This window comes from Varroa jacobsoni, unplaced genomic scaffold (genome assembly GCF_002532875.2).
Source record: "Varroa jacobsoni isolate VJ856 unplaced genomic scaffold, vjacob_1.0 scaffold_379, whole genome shotgun sequence".
In the NCBI taxonomy this organism is placed as follows: Eukaryota; Metazoa; Arthropoda; class Arachnida; order Mesostigmata; family Varroidae; genus Varroa; species Varroa jacobsoni.
This window is the reverse complement of record NW_019213281.1, coordinates 313982-324927: the sequence shown is the minus strand read 5'-3', so window position 1 is coordinate 324927 and position 10946 is coordinate 313982. Positions and strand designations below refer to the sequence as shown.

At 39.4% G+C, this 10946-nt stretch overlaps 2 protein-coding genes across 2 annotated transcripts; both read right to left on the bottom strand.

Annotated features, from left to right (window-relative positions):
• Nucleotides 1-1445: 1445 nt before the first annotated feature.
• LOC147753567 (uncharacterized) lies at nucleotides 1446-2765 on the bottom strand. The gene has a single exon (XM_086968058.1). It carries the CDS (start codon nucleotides 2569-2571, stop codon nucleotides 1888-1890), a length of 684 nt encoding a protein of 227 aa, XP_086824184.1. The 5' UTR covers nucleotides 2572-2765; the 3' UTR covers nucleotides 1446-1887.
• A 3081-nt stretch (nucleotides 2766-5846) lies between these two features.
• Nucleotides 5847-6896, bottom strand: LOC111259889 (uncharacterized). The gene has a single exon (XM_022832244.2). It carries the CDS (start codon nucleotides 6768-6770, stop codon nucleotides 6315-6317), a length of 456 nt encoding a protein of 151 aa, XP_022687979.1. The 5' UTR covers nucleotides 6771-6896; the 3' UTR covers nucleotides 5847-6314.
• Nucleotides 6897-10946: the final 4050 nt, after the last annotated feature.

The window sequence follows — 10946 nt, the reverse complement described above, 5'->3', positions numbered from 1 at the left end:
GCATGCTCTACCTCTGCACTATATTAGTACCGTCCTTGTTGTCAGTTTGTATCAAAATTAAACTGCCCTCAGTGTTTATTTATCTTGGGGCATTCACTAAAACAGGTGGCCTGCCCCTATTGTGATGGTAACGCGGCGAATTACTCGCGAATTAAGATACCTTCCTTGATGGGATGGGCGGACGCAGCTAGTTACAAGTTAGTGACGTTATTGTTCTTACGTGTCGTTGTCGCCTCACATGGCCTTATAGCTGTCTCTACAACTGTGGCAGTATAATGGCATTTGTGTGTATGACGAGCGAATGGCCATAATAAAATTATATTTTTGGCCTACTACACATCGTAGCCTATTTGCCGTCTATGCGATTAGTTGCATATTTATAACAATGGCGTGCGTGTACTGCAATAGATATAAAAATGTGGAATCAGCGAATTTCATCACCTTAAAAATATGCTAAAAAAAATTATTTCCAGGCGTTTTCCAGGGATTATTGGCTACCCTACGTTTTGCTAGGAAAACACATCGTCATTTAAATGGAATGCCGTATTTATGCTGATAGAAGTATTGGGTGCGCGCATCCAAATAGGCGTGCGTTGCCCGTAGACTCTTTAGCTTTCTACTCGGACTTTTAGCAGGACAATTATCTGTAGCTGACAACGATTGACAAAATACAGCGCTCAACGATCGTGACCTATGTTTGTTCCGTTCTGGCTGGTCTTCAAGTGAGGGTCCTTGAAACTGGTAGAAATCTGTGTCGCGTACCCTTCGCTAGAATACCCTGTATAGAATTGATTAGAGTTAGCCCGATTTGGCCCATGACAAACAGCGGCGTAAAACGCGCAAACCTGCCTTCTGCTCGTACGAAGCCTTAATTTTTCTGCCCTAAAAGTTGAGCCTAGGTGCTATATGTGTTTCCCACACCTAATCTTTACACGGGATGGTGATCAACAAAGATTGGTTATTTTCTTTTAGTTTAAGTGATGCTTTTTCAGGATAAATACAACTAAATTAGGTCCGGGGATGAATTGCTTGAACAGAGGTGCTCGGCTTACTATCAACAACTCGTACACAATAGGGGATAAAATTTCTGCTCTGTAAGTGCTATGCGAAAGCTAACACGAAACAGAATCCAAAATTTGTATGGTATTATCAAAAAGCATGAGCCCATGCTGGCCCGGAGGGAGAGCCTAACTGAGTTCCTACATATGTTAGAATTTGTATCTATCTTCCTTGTATTTTTGAAAAAAAAAATGCTAAACTTTACAATAACATATAAAAAAATTAAATAACACATTGATCGTTGGTCGTCTCTATATCATACGTCACTCGTCGTTTTCACAGCGGCCATTATGCTTAACGATTGCATTCGTCTATCCAACGAAGCCCCTTCATTGAACTAAACAAAAAAGTACTGAGGACTACTAATATTTCATAAGGACCAGAAATTGCATTTTCGGCGTCCATAAACCATTTATTTATTTACACAGTGGACTTTGTGGAAACCTGAACGAGATACACAACACGAGGTTATATCGCATTAACTATAAGTCACTCGTGGCAAGTGGTAATCCTCTACAGTAGCAACGTTAACAAAAAAAGCAATATATTTTCACTTGTATCTATATAACCACATCACAGTCACAGACTGCATAAAAAACACAAGTATATACACTTAAAAGCATGGACTTGAACAGTATTGACACCTTTTCATGTCAGATTTGTATTGCACGCGCACACAGAGAAACATAACCGGCCGCATTCAGAGAACAATTAACATGGGTAGGCAAGCCTCACTTGCTTCACCTAGCGCCTGACTAGCACATATGCATCAATGCATATGTCTAAGCTTCTGCAGTATGTCTGAGGCAGTTAGAATTGCTGCTGTTATCAGCCATGTACAATGTCGTTTATTCCATGGCCATTTTCATATCCTCCAAAACTGTTGTGGTTTTCGAGCTGAACCGCGTGTCCTTCGTGGCCTCCGTGAGCAAGCTCGATATGTTCCCCATATTCACTACCACCATGCTCGTGCCATCCGTGGCCACCTTCAGTAGCAATAGCTGCGTGTCCGATGTGACCTCCATGGCCGTGCCATTCATGGCTTCCATCACCAATCTCAGCGTGTTCACCTTCGTAACCGCCTTTGTGATGATGATGGTTGTGATGGGTCTCATGGATGTGGTGCGTCTGGTGATGATTGTAGTGATGAACCGGCACGTGAACGGCTTTCTCCGAATACGAATGGCTATGGGAATGCACAGGGACGGGAACAGGAACGTGCTTTTCAGAATGGCTATGGCTATGCACCGGGATTGGGATCTTTTTCACCGAATGGGTGTGATGGTGTACAGGGACTTTTACTGGCACTGGATGGTGTACAGGCACCTTCACGACTTTGGGATGAGGTACATGTACCGGGTAGCGTATCGGTATCGGAATTGTTGGTCCTCCTCGGATAATCGCGGCGGCCGCTGCAAGCTTCAACAGTTTTCCACCTTCGGCCACCTGTACCCAGCCGATAGCTGCTAGGACTCCTATAAAAAGCAGTTTCATTTCTATGGAACGCTTCATCCTCTCTGTTTCTCACAGGGTCCTCTCTGTGCTCGTTCAAGTCAGCTGCGGTGACGATCTACGGATATACTACCGCCGTCGTCAAATAATCATTACACTGCACGCACCCCAGAACGATTTCGTCTTGGTCGATGTCAGATATATAAGGTTTGCTATCTAGGCGCCCTCCGCAGCAGTCGTACCGCTTGTTTGCCAAATCATTTTTATAAGCCCGTCTCTCTCCCCACTATTTGTGTCGTGTGTCGGCATCGCGCCGCTGGAATTTAATACCACGTCAAATGGAAAAAACAAAGCAAAAATAGGCCTTATTAAAGGGAAAGGACTGCGTGGTGGTGACCTTAATTTGTAACACCTCCAATCGTTATTTAGTGAGATTAATCTTTTGTTTATATAAACGTAGCTACACCAAACAGCAATTGTAAATATAATCGTTGTAAGTGAAGCTAACCCCAAATTATGGGTTATTCAGAATGATTTACTATTTTCAAGATAGCTGATGTGCAGGATGATTTTATCAGAATTGGTCAGGAGCGTAAAGTAGAATGAAAACATTAATTATGTAAGATACGGTGTGGGAAAGAGTCACGTAAGATACATTCTCTTTGCTGGGTCACGCATGCTATTGTACATAGTATAGAAAAGGACATCAAGGAATCACATTCGTATGCGGCCTTTGCCTTAAAAAATAATGATAGCAGCTTGGTCCGCTAAGAATGCACTACAAAAATACATAATATGTTTCTATACTTTCATAGGACGACAAGAGACGGACATAGCGCAAGATTAGTAAAATTAGAGTCTAAATGGTGACCAGCTTGAATGATTATGGTTCATTTTTCCAAGCAAAGCTTAGATGAATGCCTAAACATGCATATCTTAAGCAGCTAATATAAAAGTTCTGACAGGCAGGCACTGTCCTTTCAGGCCACACAAAACAACTGCCCTCCTATACTGCTATCGACGTAATCTCTTGCTACACTGAGTACGATCAGACACGTGTATTACTCTGGTTAAATAATACAAACATATCATTGAACAGGTGGTCCAGACCTCTGATTCATCGGGGCTGTGGTAAATGATAGGCTGAATTGAAATTTTATACATCTACGGTGAATGCAATAACTGCCAGTAGGGCAATTTGAGGTTTAAATGTGTAGGTCTGTGTCAAAAACTTTTTAGAAAGCCATTTTTAAAAACTTAATTTAAAAATATCATTATAAAAACAGTGAAACTCCAGCAAAGCTTACATCATCCTTTGTTGTGTGAAGTGTCAAACTCATCAGAGTCGAACGGCGTTCGGGAACGGTAGCGGACAACATCGATGAACCTCGTTTCACAGGACTTCAGTACAGATTAAGTTACAGTTAAAAGGGTCCAGGCCTGTCGAGCCAACTTATCAGTAGTGGATCTCTAGGGTGAAAACGATCTATAAATGAGAAGACTCTATTTATGATTGATTGAGTTAGCTCCAGGATAGCTTTCCGTAGCAGATTATAAAAGCGGCCTTTGGGAAACGGATGCGGCAAGAATCGTATAGGCTACATGCGGGAAAGTGAATATGACCGGATGAGAGTTTTACTAATTATTTCGAAAAGATGTTTTATCGAAAATCCCAGTCGTATCATATCACAAATATGTGACGCCATTTTTAAAGTTCTCATTAGACGCTTTAAATACTGTAACGTAAGTGTTTTCGTATCGTTAACGAATGATGATGGGTCGTACTCACGGAACTAGGTTGCTAATCCTAAGCGTGATCTAGCATTTGGTCCACCTCGCTATTCGCGCTACTTCACGTTAGCTTCAATTGTATCTGCATTGAGGTATTGATTGAATAGTAACGACATTAATAGATAATACGAAATTTTACAAATCACTACTTAGAAGGCATAGATCAGAGAAGAATATCGACGATACTGAATTCCAATTGGAGAAGAAAGGATTCGAGGAAGCTTCCCAGCAAACAAATTCGACGACTTTCGTTTAACGGGTCCAAATTTGAAGGGTTTCAGAATTACTGAAACCGTTCAAAAGGCTATTTTTGATACGTCTGGATCTTTTGTATAGAAATTAATGACCGTTTTAAAAAGGAGTATTATTATTATTATTATGGCTCGACGAAATAAGCTTAAACGGTTAGCGTTTTTAGGTCTTAAACGCCTCTTTATCCTTATAAACCTTAATTGCGCTGGAATTCCTTGTAGGCACTGTATTTGAGCGACACCTATAAATATCACTTGAGGGACAATTCCTGTTAAAAAAAAATGATTTGTAGATCAAAAAGAGGAATTTGAGCAAAAATGACTAGGTAGTAATTTGTGTCTCGAGTTGCGTCTCACGGTGGCTATCTTGAATAAGCATGACCGTCATGGTGGGACTTCATAGACATAGAAAAAATTACTAAAATATCTCTTTTGGTTTAAACGCAATTTTTTGGAAGTTTATTTAGAGTTGAATAATTTTTAGAAACGTTGCCTGTACATAGCTTACTGTTGAAATATCTTTGCACCGCCCACAATCCACCCTTGGACGCTACGCCACACATGACACAATAGTAAAACTAGAACTGACAAAAACTACATGAGGAAACCCTATGCGACCTAATACCTCGGTCACAGCCTTTTTCCACCGTAATTCTATGAGCGGAACATCGCTTGAATGCGTCATATTTGTTGTTTCTCTATTAAGTTTGCTTTATATTTTGCTTGCAGTATTTAAGGGATTATCGAAAATTTACGCTCCCGTTCTATTATTAGTCCAGATGTTAGAAGCGTTCATTTATCGAACAATGACTGATGTTATATTTCCACATTCTACGCTCAATGGTAGAATGCGTAAATTGGTAAACGACACAAATTTAGAGCAATTACAATGATCAGTAATGTTTATGTGTTCATGTAAATGGGGCAAAATGGAAGAATAACATGCTGAAATAAAGTGAAATAAAACAAAAGCACGTTCCTGCTATTTGTTGTCAAAACATTGAGAAAAATTGCGGGAGGATCATTTTTACCTAAATTTTATGTGATTAAACACCTTAATATGCATTAGTATAGTTACATATTGCATATATATATATATATATATATATATAAGCGGGCCAAAAAAGGAATAATACTTGCTAAATATAGTAAGCAGGTTGGACGTGGTGGCAGCGTTAGTATAATAACAAATCGTGGAACATAAGAATAACACAGTTACATATATATATGTGTGTGTAAACGAAACACTTGCACGGACTTTCGCAAAGACAACACAGACGGACAGTCTTGGTATTTAATTTGACTCGACATGTTTATTATTAAAACTCGAGAAAAACACATAAATACAAAATTCTTACGTACACATACATATTTACACGGTATGTAGGACATAAGCGTGACATTCATACGTTGACTGATTCGGATGAACGTTACTTAATCTTAATTGTAATACATACATTTAAAGAGGCTTTGACCTCTGTCGACAACAGAAAAAGGCGCGGCTCACGCAGGTCAAGTGCCATTCCGAACAGTATTTACAGCAGGTCTAGGTAGGAGCACCTGATGAAAACTGCGATAGAAAGTCGAAGGGGATACGAAGAAGAAGGAGCGGATATAGGTGCGGGTAGCGAAAAGATCGGTTTTGAAAAATTTCAAAGGAACATGCGATTGTGCTTTATGTGTGTATTATATGACTGCTCACTATGGTTGCCACATTTGTTGGCGGTAATCCCAATATGTGTGTTTTGATGACCATACATTCTACCAGCTGTGCCCTCCGAAGCTGGTATCAGCGATATGCCCGATCTCGTTATGTCCATGTCCACCGTCAAAACCTCCTAACTCCAAACCGTGCCCGCCGTAGTCACCGAAGCTCTCATGACCGTGCCCGTGACCTACTGGCAAGGCAACGGCCTTCTCTAAGTGCGCGTGTGAGTGTACAGGTACGTGTTTCTCCGAAACAGAATGGGTATGAACCGGTACAACCACCTTGTGGACCGAATGAGTGTGATGGTGTTCAGGGACCTTTACCGGCACTTTGACAATTTTCGGATGAGGCACATGCACAGGGTAACGAATTGGAATCGGAATTATCGGTCCGCCACGTATGATCGCAGCGGCAGCAGCCAACTTCAATAGCTTCCTGCTTTCAGCATATTGCACCGCACCGATGGCCAACATGATCAACACAAGCGACGCTCGTACGTTGAGCGACATTTTTGCCCGCTGGCGTTACCTTTAATGTTCAAGTTAGTCAGCTAGCAAACTATGCGCGGCCCTTATCTGCGTCAGTCACACTGCAGTATCACTGTGTGTTTGCTCAACCACGTTCAGTAGATTAGATGATGCGGGGCGGCAACGTCCCTGGTCTTAAATATCCCTGTTTGCCCCTCTCTCGCTGCGTGTGGTGCAAGCCCAATTAGGGAAAGCGCCACTATGGACAACGATTCGCGCTGGACAATGCGCTTTTGCTAATCCCTGTTCAAAACTATTAAATTTAGTGAGCCACTAAGAACAGAAAATACATCACAGATTATGTTTTGTCGCCCGGCTCGAACTGTTCAAAATACCGTAATACCTTATTAGACGCGCGAAACCTTTGCTTAGCAGAAAGATAAATAATGCTCCCTGTTACATATAGAGCTAGTACGCATAAATAGTTTAGGTTAGATTGTAAAACATGGGGCTCTTGTGTATGAAAGAAAGCGTTTAGTGAACGTTTGGCTGTTTTTGTTAAGTGCTGTATGAATTTGACGCTAAAACGAAGACTTAAGCTAAAGATAGAACATACTTATGGTGTTAAAATAGAAAGTTCAAATAATTCTCACTGACCGGTAGAGGCTGCTCAATATTTATGGTATGATCTATATAGACCCCGCTGTAATACTATCGTAAAAATATTCAAGGTTACAGCTCACCTTCTTAGAACAAAAAAGTTACACTACATAATTTAAGTAGATAATTAAGAAAAAACAATAAATGCATACCCAAATTTGCGAGAAAACAGGCTCTAATCACGGAAACCGCGCCTGCAAGCTAATCTCTGCCGGGCTCGTAACCGCAAGGTTACGAAGGTATCTATGAGAGCTTATGTACCTCGAAGTCGCTTGACAAAGGCTGGTCATGGCTAAATGAAGACAGACACCTTTAGCATTCTAAATATGTGATGTTCATTATGTCTCTTATGACGTTGCACTGAATGAATATCGTGCTTGTCAGATCGATTCGACTATTTATAATTAATAAGTAAATTTAACTAATTCCGCAGAAAAGGCTCAGCGAATCTTGCTAAGTTCAAGCATGATCTCTAGTCTGCTTTTGATACCACAGACACCACATCAGAAAAAATAATAGTACTTCAAAGTTATGTAAAAAAAATATGAATTCTATGAAAAATTAAGCTGATTTGACCATGAAAGCTGCTTTCTAACATAGATAACGCAAATTTGCGGTACTGATTTAAACCTTTTATAAATCTGAATGAAATTTTTATAGATTGGTTTTATAGAGGTCTAATAGGTCTAAATTAATGTAAGGTCACAAATTTTCCAGTGGCTTTCATTGCAAAATCAGTTTTCAACGATTGTGAATTAGGGTCAAACACAAAAGTAGAATACATTTTTATCTGGGATTCGGTTTGAATCCCAAAATTGCGTTATGCTTGACTGTTTTTATTATTCAGGTAAATAGTATACTGTATGGCGATCTTCCGAGCTGTACTCAACAGTTATTCTACATCTTTGTCAGTATAGACCGCAGGGTTTCATTAATACGTACTACCGTTTTACTATCGCACATACACGAGCACTGCCGTATTGACTCTATCCTTGAACATTTCAAAAAAAGCCTAACGATCTTCCAACCTAAGGAAAGAACTTTAATATAACGTAATAAAAATGTAAATTGTTTATTTGAGGCACAAAAATTAAGTTTTTAATTGCTGTAGGAACTTATCTAGCGCGTTAAGATTGCATAATAGCTTATCTTCCCTCAAATTTCAGAAATGACGCACCATTTTCCGCTACGGTACTTTAGTTTAACTAGAAATAGCTTTTTTTGTTTCGTGCCAAGAATAGTGGGCCAGCGTATACCGCTACAATAAACAGCCCATTCAGCTTTGTCCGAATTTGAATATCCCGCCTTATATAACCTGACAGAGTCTTCTCGTTAGATCGATGCACCATAAATCCTAATATCGTCGGCTAGAGCGGCTACATTTCTCGTAAGTGTAGCCCACGTCCTATGTGCCTCTCGATACTACATACTTATACTGCCACAAACCTTGATCTTTTGCCAATATAATAAATTATGTATAAACGATTTACAAATGTAGATACGTCTTAAGCTGAATGAGTCAATGTCTGTTTGTTTTAGCCGTGTCGATAAATGTTAGCTCGAACATATGATGTTCATAGCTTTTATAACGAATAGCTTGTGTTACAGCAGCTCTTCAATGATCGGCCGTATCGAAATTTATCTCCCTAGGCATGCTAGGTTAAGCTGCGTGCATGATTCCTACAGAGAACATTTTCTAAACGTCTATCTTTGGCCAGTTAGCGTCGTTGTTAAGTCGTCAACGAAACAATGTCACAATCGTAACAGGTTCACAAGCTCTTTTTTAGCAGTTGTTTGCTGTTACGTGCAACAGACTAGATAGGTGAACGATAAATATACGATCAGGTCTAATTGCTCTTTTCTAGGATAAGCTGACACTTAGATTTTGCACGAAAAATCAACGGAAGTTTCTGACGGACGGGCAGACCTCGTTGCTTGCATGAGCCTCCGTTTGAGTCGGTCCTATGGATAAATGGCCGCAGTGAAGGCGCTAGCATTATTTCTCGTAACTTCCTTTTTTAACGGTAATAGAATTAGGCAAGGGCAAACTTGTGCTACTCATCATTTGCGCTATCTTCGTCAAGTAGTTCATTTTTCACTTTTAGATACGTCAATTCCAACTAGTTATGAATCGTTTGACGCGATCCTGCGATATTTATCCATCCACTTTTCGATTATCTAGTCGTACCGTATGAAGGATGCTAATGTTTCGAGTTTCTGACGTTCCTCAACGAAGTCATACTGTCCTTTTGCTGTTTTTGTACTCGATATCAAATGTACTCCACCAAATATCTGGAACGTGTAGGCAGGTTGAAGAACTATTGCTCTCCCTATAGTCAAAATCCTGGTGATGGCCTGTGCGATGTGTAGTTTATCAATTAAGACTGTACAGTATTAAAAAATCGAACGTCTGATGTCGATTACTAAATAAAAGCTCTTTTCTTTTTTACCGTATTCCTTATAGTGGACCTCGCCATACAAATGTTAGTAACGCTGAACTTTTATTTAAATAGTCAAATCGCTTGCAAATGCAACACTTAAGATTCTTCTAGCAATAAAAAAATATGAATGTTTATATTCGGTTGGACAAAACCGGTGTTTTATCTAAATTTTTTATACTTTTTTTTTTCCCGCTTTTATGTATATAAGTTTACGCTTGATTGTGTATAGAAACGATATATAGAATAACTAGCTTGGGATTTTATTCAATTGATTTATCCCCTTGGTCATCTTCGTTCGAGAAGCTAACTATTTGGCAGAACGTGGCCGAATAATATTCGTAGCAAATGTATCATAGTTTTTAAAGTCTGCTCGAGGAAGAAAATTCTAAACAGCAGCCTGTCCGTGGTAAGGACACAGGTGGTTACGTCAATGCGGCACAGTGACTTTAATTTTCAATTGGCCGTATATAATTATATGCTATACAATATTTGTTTTATGTACGACGCAGTTTCTTTCTGTTCGTAAAGGTAATTACGCATTGACTAAATTTTTGAAGTTGAAGAACTGAAAGCCATCACAATGGTTTTCAATTCAAAATCGTTGAATGTGGTGGTCAGGTTTGATGTTGGGAGTTAGTTACATTCCTATTGGTACATTGCAAATAAGCGATATCTCATACATCTGCAACAATTGATTCATCAGCTGGCCAAAGAGAAAACTTATATTACTTTCCTATTATTAAATATTGCTCATCCTTAAATAGATGATGAGATCTAGTCAAAGAAAGCTACATGATAATTAATTGTTGTTACCAGCACATCAGGGCTTCACTAGCCATATTTGTACGGGATGGTGTCAGCATCAGTATTTGTAAGTAAGTATATATTATAAGTATATATATTATAAGTAAGTGCCTCGCGTTTTCTAACCCATATAGAGATTAAAACAATACTACAGTTGAATGCCAACAGACTCAGTATACTTAACAAAGCTGAATTATCATCTTTCCTAGGCATAAAAAATAATATACCTTACAATTTTTTATCGTTGTGACGAAAAAGATTTCAGATGGTACAATTGATCTTTATTCGGGACAACATAAATACATGCTTCTAT